Source organism: Heliangelus exortis, chromosome 19, assembly GCF_036169615.1.
Source record: "Heliangelus exortis chromosome 19, bHelExo1.hap1, whole genome shotgun sequence".
NCBI lineage: Eukaryota > Metazoa > Chordata > Aves > Apodiformes > Trochilidae > Heliangelus > Heliangelus exortis.
In genome coordinates, this window is record NC_092440.1 from 9,951,416 (window position 1) to 9,975,784 (window position 24,369).

The window sequence follows — 24,369 nt, forward strand, 5'->3', positions numbered from 1 at the left end:
CAGACTGGCAAACAGAAGGGAAAGAAATGCAAATACAAGCTGTTGTTCCTGCTATTCCTCTTATCAATTCTCCTATCAGCCTTGGGCCAAGCAAGTCAAGGATGCTCACATGCAACAGCAAAGTAATAGCACACATGAGACCTCCACTTAAGGACTAAGGTCATAAATTCAAAAAAGAAGCCTTTTACTTCACTCCATGGTTGGTTTCCAATGACAAAGTGTGAGAGATTAGATTACTTTGAATTCAGGCTCAGCCTCAGATTTTGTCCAAGGATAGTTAGAGACAACTGAAGCAGCCAACATTTGCCTTAACTGCAAAGAGATGAAGTGAAACCCTGACAGAGACAACAGCAAATACCTGATCCAACATTCACAATGAGCTTTTGGATTAGATTGGCTTTTCTTTCCTGTCTGTGGTGCTCAGCATGTTGCAAACTCCATGCTATCCATCTGAAACTGGCAATGCTACCCACAGGACTGTTCATGCACCATATTCTGTCATTATTTTGTCTGATTCACTGTTACCAATTGAGAATATTCCATCCACACAATTAGAGATTTGTTTCATCTCCAGCATGCTTCTAAAAAAGGCATTAGATGAAATTTCTGTATTGGCTTTTCTGCATATAATTTTTCCTCTCTCACTGGGCTGTCAGTAAGGGTGGCCTTTGGCAGTAGGAACTGAAAATTAAAATTATTTAGAGTCTCATTTACCTTTACAAGCATCTTTCCTTACTTCTGTCCCAGTAGAAGAACCTAGTCATCATGCAGAGGTAAATTTGTTGGTTATATGGTGTAATAGAAAGAAAACCAGCAGACTGACTGGGAAAAGAAAGAGCTAATTTCATGAGAAGAAAAATTACTAGAGCATTTCTGAGAGAACTGGTGTAACAGGGTCACTGGATGTTACTCTAGTTTTACACCAGAATATCCCCACTGAAATCACTGGTTATGTTTCTTGGCGGAAAAGCAAAGCAGAAAACAGTCCAGTTGTTTGGTTTAGCAATGAAGTTTCTCACACATGCATGCTAATTTATTTCACTGAAAATGTCCCAACTAATTGCAACATTTACCCTTAGAGCACATGCATGGCACTCACATTAATGCACCAGAAGACAATGGCTCCAAAGGAGCTATTACCATGTACCAGGCCAATAATCCACAAATAGTAAAGGATTTTCACAAAAGCCTCAAATGGTTTCCATGGAGTCATTATGGCATATCAGGTAAATAAAATATTATTGAATTTTTTTTTATTTTTTTTTTTTTTGCATTTAAATCACTTGCAGCAGGTGCATAGGAAGTAGCACATAATAAAAGGGCTCATGTTCTCTGGAATACTAACGAGAAGCAACGGAAACATTTAGAAAAAAGCAGCAGCAGGAAGTTCTTACCATTGCAAGAGGAACAATTCCCACAAACATCGTTCGGCTGACAAAGATCTCAGACACCACCAGCTCACTCAAGGAGTCATCTCGAGGGTATTCCACCTGCCAGGTAATTTGCTGGGCCCCTGCCAGGCTACTGGTGTTGTCAATCTCAAAGTCCATCTGCAGGATCTCAGAGGAGGACATGTTCAGTCTGTAAAAAAAAAAAATTGCTCAAAATATCAGATGTTAATAACAAAACAAATTTTGGTTTCTCATTCCTATTCACCAAAAGATTTACCATTTAATTCAAATGCAAACTTGAAGACACTGACAGAAGCCTAAATCAAACTCCACACTGGGCAAGAGAGATACTGTACAGATAAGGTGACGCTGTACCTTACAGTTTCCTGAAATGGAGGCTTTTTTTCCATTAAACTCAGGCATTCATTCTTCATAATCACAATGAATTTACAGAATAAGCCCCAAGCCCTGGGAACTGCATTGCACAGATGTTAAATTATTTAATACAGCATTATTATAATTTTGTTGCTGCAAATACAGATTCTACAAAAAAACAGAATACTTGGCTATTCCTCATGCTATATCAGAAATGAGCTTTTTGAAGGGATTAAGAGGGTAGTCTTTCAAAACCAAACTGATCTTTATCTCCGTGAAAAAATGGATTTGGAGAAAATCTAAATGAAAGAAAATAGGGGTAGATTATCCTTATTTTCAATTCATGAAAACATTCTTTTCATCAGTGGTGCAGACATAATTACATGGCAATGACTATATATTTCTCATTTGGAAATAAAAGTTTAAAGGTAGAAAATAGGATGTAAACACAACATTCAGAACTGCATTTAAAAATTATCTCTGCTTATTTTGTTAACAGCAAGACTTACTACTGTCCTTTGGACCAACATGATGTAATTATTAATAATTAAACCCCAGGTTAGAAAGAAAGATCTCTTTATGTTACAGAGAAGAAAACAGATACTGAGATTTAGCCAATAGCACTCAGCATATCCCCAGCACAGACATATATAGAAAAAAGATCTTTTCTCATTTAGCACTCTGCTTCCACAGAAATTAAGGTGCTTTACAAAGCACCCAAATTCCTGCTTCAGTTTTGCAGAGACCTGAGCCAGCTTAGAAAACACAGAGGTGAGATGGAAAAGAAGCTCTTCTGACTGCAGACTCCTGGGCTTAGTCATACTGAGTTGAGACAACCAGTGGAATCAATATTAGTGAAGTTTCAGGTTATGTGATCATAAAGTAGGTTAAATTATGAATTTGCAGCAATTCTGTAACAGCTCCAATGTGCTCTTACTGCAAGCATGAGAGAGCTTGTTCCTGATACACAGGAATCCCTCAATAACCAACCCCAGACTCTGTCCCGTCCCATGGCAAGGAGAGACTCCAAGAGTTGTGTTCACATGAACTGCTGCTACAAAAAACAGAGATTTTTAAACATCCTTTTCCTCTTCCCAACTGCACAGAAGCAGAAACTGGTGTTGCCATATGTTTTTGAAGGAGCATTGTAAAGAAAAAAAACATCTGAAGAGGAATTATTGATTTTCATGTTTTCTTTCTGACAAGAAACAATAGAAACATATGCTTCAATGCCTGGAGGATAAATATTTTCTATCTGAAAGAAGTTAATATCCACCTCCAGGCAAAACTAGAAGTTATTAAGGCATCTTTCAGGTGGCCAGCCATACAGACAGCAAAACCCCTTTCAGATAAATGTTATCACCCAATACTAGGAAGGTAACTAAACTATTTCTCTTAAAACCATAACTGCTGAAGGAACCACGATGAAGTGCTCAACTTAATAGTTTTCTGCATATCACTTCTGGCAGTTTGTTTTATGCAAATTCCACAAAATTAATTTCCTCATGACACAGAAATAAAATATAGAGGTGAGCTTTAGACTCACTATGAATCTAGATACTGGCCTGCCAAGGTATGTTTAGATCTGCAATCTGGGTTCAATCTGTTTAATAGTTGCTACTCAAAGAACCAATTGGTTTCAAATTTGGACAAAACCAGGGCTAGAAGGTTTTGCTTTAAATTCCCCACTAATAGCATGTCAGATGAGTCTGCAGTGATAAATCCATTCCCCATGTGCCACTGATTCTTTGAGCCTTTTCTTTCTGGACTCCTTTTGTCACCTACAAGTTTCCAGTTACCCTCAGAACAGCAGGTCAATGAATTTTTCTCTACAATTATGGTTTCACTTTTTGCTTCTTTAGGACAACAGTTTAGCCTTCAAGCAATGCCAAGAGCTACAGCATTCGGAGCACAAAGTACTTCACAGACCAATCTCACCCTCTTTGTTCTGAGTTTCTTCCCAGGTTACATCAATAGTGAACCCATAACAAAACCTGAAAATTAATTTCTTCCTTGCTCAGACCTGTGCCTTCCCACTGGCCACGGCATCTCTTATCCTACAGGATATTCCCACTTCTTGCCCAGTGGGAATATTGGTACTGTATTTGTACATTTATTAACCATCTTCTGTAATACCATGTAGGCATTGCCTTTTTCCACTGAAATTGATGGAGGCTGTTGAAGTAAAAGCAGAGATAAATGAAAGCATCATCAAGACCTTAAAGGTTCACATTTACTCATGGCAGCTCCATTAGCTGATAAATCCTCATTGCAACACCTGGAACTAAATTTCTCTCCTGGCTATGCAGCATTCCACTATAACCCTTTTTAAAAGGAGCTGCTTTACCCTGGCATTGCAAGTCATCTGCTTTTAGTCTGATTTGTAGATGGTGGCCAGTGTTGGGCTTTGTAGTCACTGTTGATTTGCAAATGCCTGGTAAGGACGAAATGCTGCCAGTGGGAGAATCCACAGAAGGCAATGACTGTAACTCATGATATTATCAGCCATTAAATCCCACTAAACCACACTTTATCCAATAAAGATTTTTCAGCTCTTTCTTGAGACTTATTCCATTTTTCTCTTAAATAAGTTTGCACTGTTGGGAAAAGTCTGATGGAACCAAAGGACTATAAATCATTTCTCCCCCTTCCATATCTTCCTTCTCATTTTAGTTGAATATTTCTATTGTCCAGTAAAGCCTTTTCCTGGTTTGAAGGATTTTGCCAAATCCTAGTTTAGCAGAGCAATAAAAAATAAAAAGTCTAAATTACTTTTATAAAAAAAGATTATTTCCTGCAAGCACAAGGAAAAGACCTTATAATTTTAGGCAGCTGGCATGCTTGCTAATAAGTCCATTTCTATGGAAATGAGTTCATAACTATTAATTTTGCCTGCTCCTGATCTATTCTTGATGAGCCTTTCAAATTTAGAAAAGCATTTCATGATTCTCTCAATTTGGTAATTACTAACTCCCTGTGATGAATCCAGCCCAGTGTTTCAGACATAAGACATTCATTACATATTTTTCTTTCTGGTGAGAGAAGAAAAAGAAACCACAGGCTTCGATTTATTTCCTCTCACAACCCCCAGTAAGTAGTGCCCTTCTTCAAATTGCAGTTTATAACCCTGTTTATGTACTTTCATAATAGTGTCTCTGCTAGGTGCTGTGAGAACCCCCAAAAACTTCAGATTTTTCTGGCCTCATGCATTCAAACCAGGTCCTTAACACCCAAGTCAAGCTTTGTGGCAAACACTCCTTGTTCTGTGCCCAGCAGGAATGCTTGGGATCCCAACCTGGAAAGGAAGAGTTTCTGCACAGAGTGGCAAATCCACACCAAACAAAACCAACTCTAGCTCCAGAATAAAAAGAGTTAATCAGGAGAATGCTGCTGAGTCCCAGAACTGTCCTGCAAAGGACACATCCAGGCAGGCAGGGGCAGAGCCCAACTACCCTGCTTGCCTTGCCAAGAGGAACCTGAAGGTTTTCCACTGGATGTGCACGAAACCACAGGAGTGAGCACTCCACCCACAGGCAGAGACTCTCCGCAATTTAAAACTCTCTTCCAGGGGCACACAAACCACTAGAAAAATAAACCCTCAGTTTCTAGTACTTCTAAGTACCTTAGAAAACTTTTGCATTAGTGCACTTCATAAAGATTCACACTGGATTTGGAAAGGCACCTATCATGTTACCTTGTTAGATATTGATTTTCTTCCTACATCTGTTACTGTATGCAAACAGTAGGAAAAGAATATGTATCTTAAATCAGAATGTAAAAAAATCCATTACCAAGTTTTGTTTCACTACATTTAGCACTTCACTTAGTACTTACATGGAACTGCATTGGCTTTTTTTTCCCCTCACCAAATAATGGATTGCTGTGAAGGTCCTCCAGAGATCTAATGTTAGAGGTTTTAATAGGTACTACAAAACCACCTGGCATTAAAAAATTACTGAATTAAATTTATTCCTATTTTTTATTTAAGACAAACTTGGAATTACTGAATTACATCATGGAATGATACACAGTGAGTGATGCTATGATGGCAGTGACCCTCTGACTAGTTAGTAGTTACCTTAAAGATACAAATGCTTATTAGTAGTTACTAGAAAGATTTTCATTGTTAACCCAACATGCAGAATGGCAAACAGAAGTGCAGAAGAACCAGGCAGGGCTGCACAGAGGGTTTGCTGGCTCATGCTGCCAGTCCATCAACTGCTTAGTTGATAAAAGTCACACCCTTACATTAGTTGCAGTTGGTTATTCCAGGAAATCATGAGTTTCATTCATTCATAAAATAATCTGTTCAGTAAATGGCAATCTGTTTGTGAAGCCCACAGCAGTGTAAACAAAACTCAAAAAAAAAAAAAAAAAAAAAAAAAAAGCAGATTCTAGGTAATTGAAAATAACTAAAAATAACTAAATGCCTGGTATCATATTGCTTGAAAATCTTCTCAAGGTTAATAATGGTCAATTGAGTCTCACCACCTCTGTGAAGGATAAGAAAAAGTCCTTCTACAGATACATCAATGGCAAAAGGAGGGGCAAGGAAAACATCCATTCTTTACTGGACATGGGCGGGAATATAGTTGTCAAAGATGAAGAAAAGGCTGAGGTATTTAACACCTTCTTTGCCTCAGTTTTCAACAGTAAGACAGGTTATCCTGAGGACAGCCGGCTTCTGGAGCTTATAGAAGGTGACAAGAATCTAAACAGCCCCCCTGTAAACCAGAAGGAAACAGTCAGTGACCTATTGAACTGCTTGGATCCCCACAAGTCTATGGGACCAGATGGGATCCACCCAAGGGTGATGAGAGAGCTGGCAGAAGAGCTCACCAAGCCTCCCTCTATCATCTACCAACAGTCCTGGCTAACTGGGGACATCCCAGATGATTGGAAGTTGGCGAATGTCACGCCAATCCACAAAAAGGGCCGGAAGGAGAATCCGGAAAACTACAGGCCTGTCACCTGACCTCAGTGCCTGGCAGGGTTATGGAACAGATCATCCTCAGTGTAATCACACAGCACCTGCAGGATGGGCAAGGGATTAGACCCAGCCAGCACGAGTTTAGGAAGGGCAGGTCCTGTCTGACCAACCTGATCTCCTTTTATGATCAGGTGACCCGCCTGGAAGGCTGTGGATGTGGTCTACCTGGACTTCAGCAAGGCCTTTGACACCGTCTCCCACAGCATTCTCCTGAAAAAGCTGTCAGTCCACAGCTTGGACTCTGCACTGGGTTAGGAACTGGCTGGAGGGCTGGGCCCAGAGGGTGGTGCTGAATGGTGCTGATCCAGTTGGCGGCCGGTCACCAGTGGTGTCCCCCAGGGATCAGTGTTGGGCCCAGTTCTGTTTAATATCTTTATTGACGATTTAGATGAGGGGATTGAGTCCATCATCAGCAAGTTTGCAGATGACACTAAGCTGAGGGGAAGTGTCGATCAGCTGGAAGGCAGGAGGGCTCTGCAGAGGGACCTGGACAGACTGGAGAGTTGGGCTGATTCCAATGGGATGAGGTTCAACAAGGCCAAGTGTCGGGTCCTGCACTTTGGCCACAACAACCCCATGCAGCGCTACAGGCTGGGGACAGAGTGGCTGGAGAGCAGCCAGACAGAGAGGGACCTGAGAGTCTGGATTGACAGGAAGCTGAACATGAGCCAGCAGTGTGCCCAGGTAGCCAAGAAGGCCAATGGCATCCTGGCCTGGATCAGGAACAGCGTGGCCAGCAGGTCCAGGGAAGGGATTCTGCCCCTGTACTCAGCGCTGGTGAGGCCACACCTCGAGTACTGTGTCCAGTTCTGGGCCCCTCAGCTCAGGAAGGAGATTGAGGTCCTGGAGCAGGTCCAAAGGAGGGCAACTAGGCTGGTGAAGGGACTCTTGCACAGATCTTATGAGGAGAGGCTGAGGGAGCTGGGGCTGTTCAGCCTGAAGAAGAGGAGGCTCAGGGGAGACCTCATCACTCTCTACAACTCCCTGAAAGGAGGTTGTAGCCAGGTGGGGGTTGGTCTCTTTTCCCAGGCAACCCTCAGCAAGACAAGAGGGCACAGTCTCAAGTTATGCCGGGGGAGGTTTAGGTTGGACATTAGAAAGAATTTCTTTACTGAGAGGGTGATCAAGCATTGGAATGGGCTGCCCCGGGAAGTGGTGGATTCTCCGTCCCTGGAGATATTTAAAAAGAGATTGGATGTGGCACTCAGTGCCATGGTCTAGTAATTGCAGCGGTAGTGGATCAAGGGTTGGACTTGATGATCTCTGAGGTCCCTTCCAACCCAGCCAATTCTATGATTCTATGATTCTATGAATTCTTACTTTCTCTGACAAATTGTCACCAAATTCAATGAAAGCAGGATTACATAAGCAAGGCACATTAGTTTATAAAATATTTCAGTAATGCAGGTCTCACTCCTTTGATCTCAAGAGGATTAATTTTGTAAGTATTGTTTAATGAAGAGCAAACACTCACAAGAGGAGGCTTTTCAATGCCTGATTGGAAATGTTCAAGACCCCAATTCCCTGCTGAAGTCAAAGCAGCACACAGCCAAGGCCTCTTGGGGAAAAGATCCAACACCAAGGTCCTGACCTTCTCCTGCGAAGGAAATTAAGGTAGGAGCAGCCCAAGATGAAACAAATAAGAGCAGGGGAGGACTAATGGAGCAGCATCCAGTTTTTTCTGAATCACAGAGATTTGCATACTGCCAGCCCTTCTGCTTGGCTCAGGCCTACCCTCCTGAATGCAGGCACAGGGTAACAGGAACTGGCAGCAGCTGACACCTGTAAAGCCAGAATATCTTCTAGCAGCCGCAGCATCCTTAAGCCCAGATCCCACTTTAGAACAACTTACTGGGGTGAAACATCTACACCTTCTATAAAAATTTTGACTTGATAACACATCAAGTCAAACCTAAAGGGCTTAAAACCTAAGCCCTTTGCTTCCAGCATATATTATTTTCATTAACTGGCAGGACATAGAGCTGTGTACAAGCCTGGAAGCATCCTGCTCCCACACTCCTCCCAGGGCAGCTTGCTGGGAAAGAGCCTCATCCTGAGAGGAGCACTGGGCTGGATGGAACCCTGGAGAGGAAAGTGAAGGTATCCTGGCTGAGTGTTGCCATGCAAGTGACTCTCCCTAGAAGCCAGAGCAAACTACCTGCACATCCTGAATAGTTCTGCCAGATTTTGCATCAGTGTGAAAAAGTGCAGATGATGTGGTGCCCCTGCCCCTCACTGTGTAGAACCCAGAGGTTTTTGTTCTGCTGAAGGAAACGAGAGAGTCTGGATTCAAGGCAGACACAAAAGGCTGGGAAAAAGCCCTGCTCATTTTTCTTCCATGCCATAGCACAGAAGTGCAAGGCAGAAGACCCAAACATTGACCAAAGGCAGGATGCAGGTATGTCTTCAGGGATGCAGAAAATTTGCTTGGTTCCTTCTTCTGATCACAGTTTACAATCTCCTCTGCTGTCTAACAGAACTTGCTTTCCAAAACATTTCTTTGTGCCAAACCTTGTTTTTCTTTCACTGCTGCAAAAATATTCTTCACATGGGCATGGGCAATGTGCATGGTGACAGAGAACAAAAGCAAGCTGCCAGGCCTGTTAAGAATGTATAGACTGACACAGAACTTTTTAGTAATACAGTAAAAGATCTGAAAAGAAGATAAAAATATTTTTTTTTAAAACAGACCACCAAGACCAGATATTATTCATGTTATTTTGCTTAGCCAACATTTTTCCACAACTGAAAACAATACATCTAGATAATGAGCAAACCTTTTAAGCTCTTCAGCTTCTTCCACTGCCAGTTCACAACTGTGCTGCTCACTAACAACTTGCAATAACTTTGGCTTTATCTGATTTTATCAGCATCATGATGACAACCCTGGAGACAAAACTGAGACAGTCACTTCAGTTATTTTTATTTGCTTCCACCCCTGTGTCAGTGTACAGGAGTTCTTTTGGTAAAAGAGTCCTTAGATACTTTTTTTTTAGTTAGCCTCTAACAAAACAGCACTTTTATGACAAATTCAGTATGGGTGTAATTGGTGTGCTCTGCTGGTAACATGTACTGCTGGACACTGGGGCTCCATTTCTTCCTTTGTCATGACTCTCCCCTTTTGAAACAGCATGTAATATTCTGGGGGTTAAAAAAGCGTTTTGATTGCACTGGAATATTTTCTAACTGCTCTTTAGAACCTGTTTATTGCTGTACTGTGTATTTCTTAAAAAACAAAAAGCAAAAAAAACCCAAAAACCTGCTATGCCAGGAGAAAGCATCTTGCTGGGGGATGTAACAAACACATCCAATAAGAAATCTGGGACAGGGTTTAGCTGATGTTTGATGCAAATACAGAGGGAAGCATTGTTGTTTAAAAAATATGAATTATGAAAGATCTGTGCTGAATTCTAGCCACTTAATAAATAACAACAACCTAAATGGTTCTTATACTTTTTCTTTAGCTATTTAGAAATTCTTATATATTTACATACCATAATCACATGGTGTGATTTCAACAAGCAGCTGAAATGTATGATAAACCTGAGATTTTTAAAGAGCTAGTGACTGAAAATTTAAGATGCTAAATTCAGAGATACAAGAAATTCTGAGTAATGCAGGAATTCACATGCAGAGACCCTCCCTCCACAGCCTCTCAAGAGACCTTCGAAACAGCAAGAACATAACTCTTGGAGGCACTTTTTCACCACAGCATGTACTGCAGCTGAATAACCCCAGGCATGAGCACCTTCTGCCAAGCTGCATGGGAAACCAATGCAACAAACATTTCACTTAACCTCAGAAAAAAACATTTAGGGGCACCCAGAGACTCTATGGTCGACAAGGGGAATATTCCCTAAATTTGCCTGCTGGGAATCCTTGGTGACAGACTGCAATGCAATGGGACAGACTCTGGGTCTGCTTATAATGTCACCAGATAACAGGCAAACAAATGAGTTTCTTGCAGGTAATTAAGCAGAGGAAAAAGGCTTCTCTTCAGCTTAGCTCCTCCACTACCCCTGTTCTAGATTGCTTGCTGCCAGCTCAGTTTAGCTGAAGATGCTTGAGTCTTGCTCTTACCCAGCCAACTATGAAATTGAAGATCTGCAACAGCTTAATTTATCTGTACACTCTCCCAAATTTATTGTGAGTCTCAGGAAGGGTGACTCTATGTGACAGCTCCTGAACTCATCCAATTATGCAAGGCTCTTAAATTTTATATTTACAAATATGTACTCAGCTTCCTCCTCTTCCTACACAGAGAGAAGAGCTTGGAGAAGTGACTTGGACTAACAGCTCAAACCACCTCTCTCTCCAGTGTTTCCTTGGTATTTTAAACACTGTAAGATTTTCAGATGCCTAACATCAGGATTAAGTGATCAGACTCTTTTTTACACACCAAGTGCATCAGAAACAAACAGCATAACTAGACCCAGGAGAAAGTTACTAGCAATCCAGTTGCTGGTTTGATTTCAGAATTAGAGTTGAAGCTGACAGCTGAATCTCTTAGGGGAGAAAAATCAACCAGAAGAGATATAAAGATGCAAACCCCCCCATGCACTGCATTTAGGAAGGAAAGGCAAGCTGGGAGTCTGATAAGAAGATGCCTCATGTGCTGGGGGACACATGAAAACAATGACAAATGGTGCTTTCCTCTTGAGGACTAAAAAAGCCTAATTCAACAAACTTTGAACCAAATCCTTTGCTTACTGGGCAGACAGTGTAAATAAGTAAATAACAGAATACCAAGCAGCTAGCAAGGACAAAGGGGAATTAAAAAAAAACACTGGTTGTTTTTTTCTTCCTAAAGCTTGCTAGGAGTGCATAGAACTCATGAATCTGCTCTATAACCTAATACCACCCACATGAAATAATTAAAGAAAAAATCAAAACAGGAACATGGGCAGGAATTATTTTATTCCTCCTACATTCTCTTCAGACTTAAACAAGATTAAGCATCTAATGATTTAGACCTGGTTTTCTTTGGATTTAATGTACACTTAGATTGAGTGATAATGTGCAGAGTGTCCTGTGGCTAATCCACACTTCTGCTAATAAATAAATGGCCCTGACAACATCCTCAAAGTTAAGGCAGGGATCAGTGTTTGCCATTAACACAAATCTGACCTCCTCCCTCCCCACTTCCCTGAGAGATACATGGAATGCATAAAATTGTTTTCTTTTATAGGCTGAAAATTATGATTTAAAAGAGTTAAGCTTTTCCTCTGTTTATACCTAACTGAACAGCCAGTAAAACCACAGAAGTGACAGTGGCATATAAACATCAGTTGCTCTTGTTTTAATTAATAAATGAGATTAATTCATCCAGCTGAACAAACACAAGGTGGCTCAGGGTCTGCATTCAGTGTATGAACAGAAAGATACACTGTAGTAATTCTATGTAGCTCCACCCTTTGCAAGTCAAAATCAGCTTACAGTCCAGAACTTGGCAACAAAGCTAAAAGCAAGAGTGGGAGAAGCAGTTATAAGTCACTCCAATAAAAACCAGTTTCTGTCCTAAAAATGAATCCAAATTTCCCTAGAAGTGAAAAGATAACTCCAAATTATGAAAAGCAGGGGGTTGTATTTAATACATCTCTTTTTAAAAATCATTCCACAACTGCTTTCTAATGGCATGAAAGCAAGGTCAAAACTACGACCACCACAAAATGTCTCTGGGTCACCTTTTCAAAGGGTAATCACTACTTTGCCACACTTTCAAGACAATCATTTCCCAACACGTGATGAATTCCAATGCAGTGACAGATAATGGGGGCTGCTCAGAGCTAAGGTCATGCCATGAATAGATGAGTTCAGGTATAAGTGAGTAATAAGTGAGGTTAATTCATTTAGGCTCTGAAAAGGAATAATTAGAAAAGGAAAGGTGAAAAGTGATTTTCCATCCTGCCTTCCCCACCCTCCAGTTTAGATGATAAAATATCCCCTCCCAGACTTCATTTCAATGACTTTCCTCAGCAGTGATGGCTTAAACAGCTTGTGGATAGAGTGGAAGAGCCAGGGCTAAGAAGATGGATGTAGGGACCTCCCAGATTTTTGCAGGGAGCCTGAGCATTATTTGACCCATGCAAAGCAGCAATAAAAATGTTGGTTTGGTGGAGACGCTATTATACAGACCCCCCTATTGCCATTGCAATAGTCAAACCCTTTGGGGACTGTTTTGATTTCTCATTTTCCATGCTAGAATTAAAAATATTACCTAAGCACATACGATGAGGTGTCAACTAAAAGGATTTCTTGAAAGAGAAGGCAGGTTCCTGTGAACCCAGCAAATCACACTGAGCTACATAAAATATCCCTAATATTAAGGGTTAATAATTTACAAAATCATCCTCCCTCTGTTACTCTTTTTTGTGAATTTTTCAGGATTTCATAATCCCTTCCCTCCTTCTGGCCTCCTCACAAATCCCTCCCTGTACAAGAATATGCTCAGCCCAGGAAAATTGTTTAGTTGAAATCCTTAGATTTTGTTGAGTCCTGGCATTCTTTGAGACAGCTGTATTTATACCCAATGCTGATGGGTAGTCATGCTGGAAGCAATTAGCTTTTATGCTTTTTCAATATCCCCTTTCAAAAACTTTGAGATCCTGTATTGCTACTGATTTAGATGTAGAGAAGCACAGCAGGAAAAAAAAAAAAAAAGGAAAAAATTTTAAAAAAAGTCAATCCATATGCTGAGCTCCCTTAGTCTAATTCAAATGCATTAAATCCAGCTCCAACCTATGGAATGCCTGGGCAGACACTTCCCAGCCCATCAGTTAAAATGCTCAAAGGTCTTGAAACCCATCACAACACCACTCAAAGCCAGCAGCTTCCCACTCTGCTGGGTCCAGGAAGGGTTCAAGCATCTAACAGCAGCTCTCATTTGGAGCTACAGGTTGGATTTGAGAATCTCTGTTGAGTGCAACAACACTTTCAAGAGCATCCCTTATATTTTTCTAAGAGAAAATCTGTCACTGCTGGACTACTTAAAGAAAAGAAAAAAAAAAAAAAGTGGAAAGAAAACCATGGTATGATATCAGTAGTTAAATGTATACTGATTGCAGTAATTCCATCCATTCCCCTGTTGGAAAGTCTTGTATTGTATTTCTAATATGCACTGATAAGTGCATTCACAACATGATTAACTGCCTCCAGACAAGAATGGCTCTTATGTTTAACAGACTGATTAGCAAGTGACAGAGCTGCAAACTCTACTCCCAGCAAATTGGCTGCTTTTAAATTACAGCAGCTTTTTTATGGCTCCATTTTTAAAATGCAATGGTTTGTTACACATATGCAATGTAATTCCTAGCTGACAGTAAGTAGCAGAGGATACTGAGCTTTTCACTTTTAATCTTCATATCCCAATTAAAACATTACTCATTCTCTTTTTAATTACAGTGAAATCTGCACCATACATGGCACTCATTAGGCAATATCCTGTCCCCAGTGTCTCTCAAAAACTATCCTTAAACATAGGACAGTGATTCTAATTGACCCTCTTGAAGCCACCATTTTTGCTGGTTCTGTAAGCAGTCAACTACAACAGAATTTACTGTGTTCTTCCCAGCATATGATTAATTCCCTCTTCTTACTGTACTGCTCTGGGCATCTTCCCCCTGGACTGTCACAGTGACCTCAGAGTAAGGTAAAGGGAAGAAATGTCATTTCTTTGCCCCCAAAAGCCCCACTCACCTTCCTGGCACAGAAATCATAGAATCATAGAATTAGCCGGGTTGGAAGGGACCTCAGAGATCATCTAGTCCAACCCTTGACCCACTAAATCAAAGCAGAGATCTCCAGTCTGACCTCAGCTCAGGCTTGCCTGCTATAGCCAGGACTGTTGGTACCTCAAGTGAAATGAGCTCCTGTATTCCCTGTATTTTATAACAACAAATGGTAGGATTTAGGCACACAGTTCCTGGCAATGCTTCTGAAAATCTTGTCATAAATGTGTGGTATTGTTTTTTTTTAACTGCTCTTATTTCCATAGCTGTAACATGTGAGTGCACCAATCCTGGATCTGGGCCCTTTGTGTATTTCATACTTACACAAGTGTAAGGACAGCCCTGACCCCAGAGAGCTTGCAGTTCCCCAGACAGAGACAGAAAAGAGATGTAACAATCTGCACCAATTTAAATTCATAGCAAAAGCACAAACCCTTTAAGTACAAATTTATCTACAGACTTTCAAGCTCAATGACATCATGTACTTCAAACAAGCTTATTTATAACATAAAGCTTAGTAAAGCTCGTATGGAGATAGAATAAATCAATTTGCTCTATCACAGAACTTCGTCAGATACAATACAGATGGTTCTGCTACCACGGTTAAAAATAACCTTCACATTTTTAAATCAGCTCAAGGCATTTATCAAATTAGGAAACTGAAGGAGCACAATCTTCTCTGGCTTGTATACAGTAATGGGAACATCCATGCAGCAGTTTGGTGTTTTTATTAATCTGCTCTCACATGTTGATACTTTTATTCTGGATGGTCAGCTGAGCTGGCAGAATGCAGTTTCCCAAATAATTTCTCTTTGCTAACAGAAAAAACCAACTCAAGTTTTTTATTGAATGTCAATAAGGGGGATGGGGAAATCATCCAAAGGGCAACCCCACTTCAGAACAGACCCCAGAATACTTCAGTTACAAAACCATTGCCAAGCAAGCCTGATGCCCTGGCTGAGCACCCCAACACTTCATACTGGATAAAAAAGGATGATGGAACAGACCCCAAGAATAAAACCTATAGTAAATTAATTGACTGGGAGATTGCCCCATAGAAGCAGCGCTATAGATCCTGGCATCCACCTACATGGTTCCCAATGAGCCTGCTTGTGTTTCCCAGCTAATGTGCATCTGGAAGGGAGACAGGATGCACAACACCCCCCAGCCCTGCAAATAATGCTGTTTGAAGACTAAAATTCATTTGTTTCTCAGCTTTCATCACCCTTGTTCTCACATTCTGCCCACAGAAGGAAAATTAGGTGTTGATGTTTGCTGAGGATCTGTTTACTGAAAGATTTCCTGCAAGATTTTTGAAGGATCTCTGTCCAGCTCATCCCACTGAAAGGAAAACTACAATGCCCCAGCATCTCTGGAGAGAAGAAACATAAAGCCAACATGAACAGCACAGAATGTGTATGCCCAGAGGCAGGACCATTTTCTACGTTGGAAGAAAATTTCAGTTCCTGCAAAATGAGGAGAGAAAGCTCCTGCTGTGACCACTTTTTAATTTTATTTTTTTTTAAACCAGGTATAATAAGCTTCTCGGTCATCCGGAGCTTTGACATCTACTGCCTGTGATTTTTCTTCATAATGAGCTCCCTAAAGAAGACCACAAACCTTTATAACTCAAATAAAGCCAGATCTCATCACAATAAACCTCAAATATCTAACCTATTAAGCAGGGAAAACTCAAAGCAACCAGATCAAACAGAAGAGAAATACAAAGACTTCTCTCCAGCTCTTTCCCCAGACCATGGTGCCACTGCAGGCAGGCTCTCCCCTTTGGTTCCTAAAACTGCAGCAAACCCTGTCCCACAGCTGGCAGCCCCCAGGCAGGTCCCTCCCTGCCTTCTTCCAGCTGCCTGCCAGCTCCTGCTCCCCTCTGTGCCTTCAAACCAGTGACCCCCTGGTGCCAGGGCCCCCCTTTGCACTGCCACATCCTCTTCCCACAGCAGGTTTGTTGCAGGGCACACTCAGATCTCTCTGCCAGCTTTTAGACCTCCCTTACTGAATTATAATGATAGTCTAGGTCCTAGTCAAGTTTCTTGGGGTCAGAACACTGACTGATTCACCAGTTACCTGACCAAGAAGTATCCAGGAGATCACACCCTAGAGTAGATGCTCAGTGCACAAGGCAGGACCACACAGGAAGTTTAACTCTGAAGTCCATGTGAGCTTTACAGCTTCTTTCAGCAGGCAGCAGACAAAGATCTATTTTATCTGAACCTAATCTTTTTTTTTTCTGAAGAGGATCATAAATTTTTAAAAGCAATAAACAAAATATAATAAATTCTGGGTAGACTATCAAGTTCAAAGCTTGCTTCTGCCTTTAAAAAACAAATTTAAGAAAAACAATGTACCATTAGAATTCATTAGATACACACTTTAGACTTATTGTTCTTTAAAATAGATATTAGCTGTTCAGTAGTGCTTCAATTTGTCAGCTGCACCATGCCTATATTTTGTTTTCAAAAAGATTACAACACCACATATGAATGCTGATGCAGATTTTAATTGAAAACGAGATCAGTTGATAGACTGCTTTGATAAGGATTCAAACCCATCCAAGGAAGAAGGCAACATCCCTGCTGCTTTTGCAGGGGAAAAAAAATGCACAGAAATTGCTTCTCTGTTCCTGCTCATTTCAAGTTCACCTCAGCTGCCTGAGAAACTCACTTTTCCTTGCAGCATTCCTCTCCATGATGCTTCCCTGGCCTCCTCACCTCCAGTTCTCTTTTTGTTGCCATTTGGCAGCTCTCTGGCACCCACACTGAATCTCATCATCCCCACTTGGCCACCTCTTTGTGCCCCAGCAGCATCACCAGCTCCCCTTGGCCTGGCCTCTTCTGCCACCCCCTAGAATGTCATCTCTCTTACCAAACTGCAGGTTGCTGAAATGCTTCAACACAAATTAATAACAAAACAATAAAAATTACAGGGTTTTTACTGGCTTTCTGAGGCTGCCTAGAGCAGCTAAGTCTTGTTCAATGGGTCAGATTTAGCTTTTGACATAGATTTTGTCAGAAGAGCAGGAAGGGGGTTTTGTGGAATAAATCCATTTTCAAAAATTACTTCTGAAACACAAAAAACCCTGAGGGTATTTTCTTCTTCTTATAAGCTGAATATTGAAACTCGGTTACGAGAGGAAAGCAACCTCTAGCATGTTATTCACAACATGGTATTAAACCAGCCGTCTTAGGTTTCTGAGTTATATTTGGTTTTAAATTGCCTTTAACACAGGAACATCAGGTTAACGAGTTTTGTGAAGCTTGACTGGAGGCAGTGAGACAGATATTACCTGTGTGGAAGTCTGCTTCTTCTAAAAAATATAGTAATTCCATATTATTTATTTTGGGGTGAAACAATGACATCTTCAGCATAGAACTGTGGAAAAAATGAAAAAGTCTGGGAGTTCTGAAATCCTGAAATACATCAGAGGAGGGGGAGAAGAATTTATTACATGGAAAAGACAAACTAGGCAAGGACCACGTCTTTTCTCCCCTCCATTTCTAGTCTTACTTACCAAACATACAGAACCTGACTGGAAACCTGCTTCCAGAAATGGAAAAATCATGATAGAAAACTAACTGCAAGATCAAATGTCCAGCAAGTAACCCAGCAAGCCACAATGTTTCTCTGGAGATGTGCAAGCAGCTCAGAGATGACAATACTCTTATTAAAACAGCAGGCTGCAAAATATATCCAAAAAGCTTTCCATCCAATCCAGCCCTTGCTCAGATGCTAGGACAATGAAGTAAATATCAAGTTGTTTGCATAAGGAAAATACAAATACCGAAGAATTCCTAAAAACTCTCTTTTTTCTTTTAATTTAAAATTGAGAGCACCATGTGAATAAAAGGCATGGTGTCTGAGGCAAAAGGACAGATGGTTCTGCTCCTAGAGGGTGCACAGAAGTAAGGCTCTTTACAAGCCTTTTCTTTTACTCATGGGGTTTTTATTTACTTTTCTTTCTCTCTTCACTCATCTATTCAGTTACGAACTGGAGTACTGAAAATTCAAGTTCTTGCTCTTCCAATTCATATTTAAATTGAAACAACCACAAGTACATAGCACAGCTTTCAGTGTAAAAGTTTGAAGAGTTTTGTTGTGGATTTTGGGGTTTTTTTCTTTTTTTTAAGTGCATAACAAGCTGATTACAGAGGCTGAATCAGTACCTTTTGGATGAATACACAGGAAATGACAGGAACGTGGCAATGGTGACAAATCTTTCAGCCTGAACTCCCTGGAACATGTGGTGTATGCTATTATTTTATGTATAATGAGTAACTTGTAATGTGTTTATCTCATCAAGAAAGCCACTTTTCCCCTCACTTTTGCATTCCCTGGGTGCTTAATGAAGTGGTTTTGCCTTTGATGAAAATAAATGCATAAATAATCTCTTCAAAATTATTCCTGTGCTTTGGTAATGGTCTCAATAGACTCATGTCCTTAGCCACCCATCAAAAACAACTGAGGCCACTTGCTTCAAAGGGCAGCAGATACAGGAGATTTTCCTTAAAGCAAAGTCATCAGATAAACCCTGATTCTGTTATTCTGTGTTGGAACACAGCTGCAGCAGTTGCAGGTGCCTGTGCCTCAGTTGTTACAATGAAGAAAAAATAAAATCAATTAAAAACTCTTTGTTGTTGTTGTTTTAAAATACAATAATCTTTAAAAGTCACACAGTTTTTTCTTTTACTTTGACTTAAGTATGTTTCAATTTAGCTTCAACTTATCTGGGAGTTAAAAAAAAATTGAAACTTTGGCCTATTCAGTCCTTGACTCCTTCAAAATTGATTTCTCATCACTTTATATCCACTTATCACCATTTTTGCTAACAGCTTTGGAGCTGTCACCAGCAAACTAAAATAACAGTTCTCACACAGTGCCAGGAGAAAACATCATTGCCCTTCAGGCAAAGCAGATTGGACCCAGATGAGCAAGACAGAAGAACCTGCCTGCCCCAAGGCTCCACGTCACGTTTGCAAGACCCTTCCTATCCACAGGAGAGCTTCTTGCCACTTACTGCCTGGGCAACATGTTCACAAGAATTTCATGTGTTCTGGGTGTGAAAAGCTTTTCAAAAAGAGTCTCAGTCAGAGCCACAACAAGTGATGGCAGTGGCCATGAACCTACCTGCTCAAGGTAACTACTTCATACTGCAAGAAAACTCCCAGTGCCACAACTTGGACACAGATCTGGGGACTGAAGTCATTTGGGGAAGTTACTTGGCAAATTGTTTCAAACATTAAGTAATGCATTCAGCTCACCAGCAGCTTGTGAACAATTCAAAACAAGCGGAAGCAAAATAAAGCTTTTGCTACAAATCCATCCAGCTCAAGAAATTAGGTTGAATAACTCACTGTTATGTTCTGGTTTGTCACCTGTTATGGTACAGCACAGAGCAAAAATCTTTGCTGAATGGATCCTGTTTAGAGTTTCATTCAGCAATGATTTTTCATGGTTTGCAGGTGTAGTCACAGGTGAAATACAGACCATGATCCCTGCTGCTTGAAATATAGATCTCTATAAAGTCCTATAAAACAGATACTGTCTAAAAAATTGGTCCTTTTTAAAATTAGGAAAAAAACAGACACATGCTTGTTACTCAGCTGAAATAAAGATACTTCTGAAGACTTCAGTTGAAAAATTTAAGTTATAAGAAAACATAAACTGCAAGGACATTCAAAATGTAATTATTTAAGCAGAAGACCCTTAACCAGCTCAGTTTACAAACTCAGTTTTTAAAAATTAGTTCAGTTTTTGGGAAAAGAACTGGATTAATGTTAGACTGGCAATATATTTCATCAGGCCTCTTGCTTTTTATCTGTAAATATATATAACATTAAATGCACAATATTAGATTTAGAATAAATGAAAACCTTAGCCAGGGCACAGAATCAGAAACAAGCATCTAAAGAGATTACATACCTAGGCACTAGGTAACCATCTGTATGGAAAACCAAAAATGAAGTGGTACATCTCAAGATCTGTGAAAAACACACTGCAGTAATGCCAAGAGGTCTGGGGAGCAGCAGAACAGCTTCAGACTTGGATCTAACAAGGTTTAAATGAGACATTTGCTGACACTGGCAAATAATGGTGCAGTGTCAAATAATGGAGACTCGGGGGTTTCTCTGCCATGAAGAAAAAACCCCACTCTGGCCGACTGCCTCCCTGCTGAGGAGGATGCATCAAGTCTCAGGGGGTTCATGTGAAGCCTTCACTGCTGCAGGGACAGGAACGGGGTGAGCCTGAAGCCCATGTCAGTACATCTGCAGCCTGGCACCACCAGACTTTGTGGCTGCCAAGCTGAGATTTTCATGGATGACAGTGTTCAGCAACACCAGTGACCATCTGTTCCTTCCTCTTCCTCCTCCTTCTCTTCTGCCTTCTCCTTTGCTTCTATGTAGCTCAGTCCTAAGTGACCAAGATACACTGGAAACAAAGGCAGATCAGAATCCGCATTGGATGAGACAACATCTGATTTAACTCCCAAGAAAAAGAAGGCAAGGACATTGCAGTGAGGCTTGGAAAGAGGGTGCAACACAGAGGGTTAATGGGGGAAATGGAGGAGGTTGAAGTTCAAGCCATGGCAGCTGGGATTTGACAGACTATTTCCCTGGGTGGCAGGTGGAAGAGCAAGGCCCCATAGAGGGTGTGTGAGAAGCAGGAATGGTGCCTTTGGAGTGTGCTGGAACCAAAAATAAAGGCAAGCCAAGCCCTGCTTGTCTCTGCAGCAGCCTGCTATGCAGGGAGGTCAGCAGAAACAGAGATCAGAGCTTCACTCAAGTGCACTGTCTCTACTTTATAGCAAATAATCATTTTGTGTCTCTGCATCTTGATTCAATCCTACATCTACCAATGACAATGTACTAGGAAAGTTTAAACTTTCCATCTTGGAATTAAGATTAACCAAGGCATGCCCACGTTGCCTCTAATGCTGTTTTAGAATTAGATAGAAGATAGATTCCTTTCTCTTAGGAAAATTCAAATCCTACATCAGCATTTCATCAGATGGCTCCTAGCTAAGGGACATGTTAAAGGACAAGACCTGATTCTGCTGCCAAATGGCCACATAAAGGCCAGTGAGACACTGAAAAAAGGAACACATGGGCTCATGGGGTCATAGCCCTTCCAGTTCATTTCAACATCTTGAAATAAAACAAGAAACAGGCAGTGCTGTGCAGAGGAAGGAATACAGACTATTCCTTTCACCTTAGGCCTGCCTTTCACATCAAATTTGTGTTGCTTTGAGTGTTCTGGTTAGGGGTGGAGTCAGACCCCAGGCACAGCTCTTTCCTCACTATGATCCCAGTGATCTTTGGAAGAGTCCATCTGAGGGAGAGTGTAGGGACAGGGCAAGAATGAAGTGACACACAAGCCAAGTCCTCAACCAACAGCAGCCTACAGTACATTACTGATTCCCACAGGTTATGAAGTTGGTGAAACTTTATCACTTTTTTTTTGAAAAGACAGTGATTTCCCTATTCATCTGACATAATGTTTATTTCTTCAGACCTAATTCTCATTGAGATGGGTATCTTCGTGTCAGTGGATATATTCCTTTTCCTGCAGAAGAACACAGATGTTGCCTTTCTAGCAGCTAATTTTTATCTTTTCTCTTAACTGAAATTACATTCTGCACCCTGAGTTTTATTACTAAATGTCCCATATGTTGAAGGTAATGCTCTTCATAGAAATTCAGTTGGAGAGAGTAGGTGAATTTCTTTAAATAATAAATATTAGAAATATATCCATAAAAGTGAATGAAAATATAGTACTTAAAATTAAACGAGATACTAGCATACAAAACAAGGCTAATGCAGTGCTGACTTACCAAACTAGGGAAGAACTGGAGGATCCAAAAAGGAAAGATGCCTGTTGATAAAAAAGGCTCATATACTTTAAAAGAGGTAGATATTGCCTGTCCCATGTTGTAGCAGAATAAACCCTGTGGTAACAATGACTGCCAGGTATTAGGAAGCCTGTAAGCACAGTGTGACTGTACAAGCCTTCAATGAAGCATTACAAGAAAGGAATTCTGGTGTTCAGCACAATGTAATTTTAGAGGGAAGTGGATGTTCTGTTATCATATAAATGAATATAAATGAATTAAACCCCTTTAACAGCTTCTCAACAATAATGTTTACTAAATGCTCAGAGAAATTCCTCCTGGCAGCAGTGATTAAATAAACATAAAATGCTTTTTTATTGAAAGGGCGCAATCCTGAATCAGGGAAGAGAGGTTTGACTTTTAACTCCAGCTTCAGAGCTCCTGCATCGAGCTCCATAACATGCATGGAACAGGGCGGGATCTGCATCCATCCCTATGGAGCAACCCAAAGCTCAGCCAGCCAGCACAGTTCCCAAGGTAGATAGGACTGGGTGGGAAGAGAACATGAGGAAAAGAGCCCTTGGAAAGAGTCAAGTGGTGCTCAGTTCTGTTCTATTGGGTTTTTGGTGACTGGAGCTCAGATCCTCCCTTCAGGGGGATGGGTGCCCAAGCCCAGCTGCAGCCTCAGGTGCAGAGGGAGGCAAGGATAAACCCTGCCCAGTGTGGATGCTGGGGAGGGCTGGGTAGTAAGGATTGGTTTAAGAGTTGTTTGTGCACATTCTATCTCCCAAATTTTCTCTACAGAAAAAATACAGCCAAATAGCCCCAGGATTTTACTTGAGTCATTTCTCTGCATCCTCTATTTATGTGAATGTGATGCAGTGACAGAATCAAATTCAGAGAGAATGAGTCTGGTCTGTGGAAGCTTTGGTCAGCCTTTCCAGTGCCTCTAACTTGGAGCATCAGCACTTCATTATAAGCAAGAACAAAACCCATTTTTCTGCAAAACATCCAAAAAACTCAAATTGTGAAGACTGCAATTCAGCCCCTGCTGATATTGGTCAGTGGCAAGCTGTAATTTCTGTTTTCCTAGCAGTCCTACACCTTTCCTTTTCCCATTTGTATTGTCCCCTTCCTCGTACCAAGTTCACAAAATCCTAGCAGTATGGAATATATTTTTTTTTACAGCACCAGTTATTTATAACTCCTCACCTCCCCAAGGACTTGGAAGCCCTATCTGCTGTAAATACTAATCCTAATGACATATTTATTTTTATTACACCATCATAGTTTTCCTTCTCCTTTGTGACATCTTTTTCTGGTTTGGGGGATTTAATTTTTCTTTCCAACTTTGTGCATTTTGTAGTGTAATAGATTTGTAAGAAAAAAACCTAGATATTCTTTTAGATGAAACTCAGCTTTATGAGTTGACTACAAACAGTGATTGTTTCATGTAGCACACACACAGACACACACACATTTCTTGCCATCAGATGCCTAACAGCATTTCAAATGTTTGGCAAAGTTTCTGTGTCTAACAAAATGGAAAAAAAAAAAAAAAAAAAGCCACAGTTGATTTCATGTAACTTATCTTTGTGAGTTATATATATATGAATGCCACCCCACACCTACAGCAAAGAAATCTGGCTGCCACATAGGTAAATTAAATGTTCAGTGGAGTTTCCAGGTTGAAAACCAGTAGGACATGATTTACTGAAAGCAGCTCATGGTCAGATAGCCTGAGTGGGAAGTTTTGAGAATTATTAGAATTGGAGATTCAGGAAAGAGAGATTTGCAGATAATTTAGAAACAATTTTAACTCCTAGTTCGAAGTTGTGACTGGCACACATCACAAGTTGTCGAGGACACGTATCACTGCAATCAGCATCCAACTGTCCCTCCTGATACCATCAGCTCACAAGAGCTTTACCACCACACTGCTCCAAGCAATAGTGAGAATTCCAGCACTAAAAATGGGAATCAGCTCTGGAGCTTTTAAGATAGTCAATAAAATTAACTTTTCTGTTCCCCTCAGAACAGGGAAGC

The 24,369-nt window shown here is 40.8% G+C and overlaps 1 protein-coding gene across 1 annotated transcript in view; it reads right to left on the minus strand.

The window, feature by feature from the left end:
* Nucleotides 1–24,369, minus strand: part of TMEM132B (transmembrane protein 132B) — a 217,246-nt gene that overhangs the window by 65,273 nt on the left and 127,604 nt on the right. Inside the window, exon 4 of the mRNA XM_071763705.1 lies at nucleotides 1,395–1,581. Within this exon, the coding sequence (XP_071619806.1) occupies nucleotides 1,395–1,581 (187 nt within the window). The remainder of the gene's footprint in view (nucleotides 1–1,394; nucleotides 1,582–24,369) is intronic.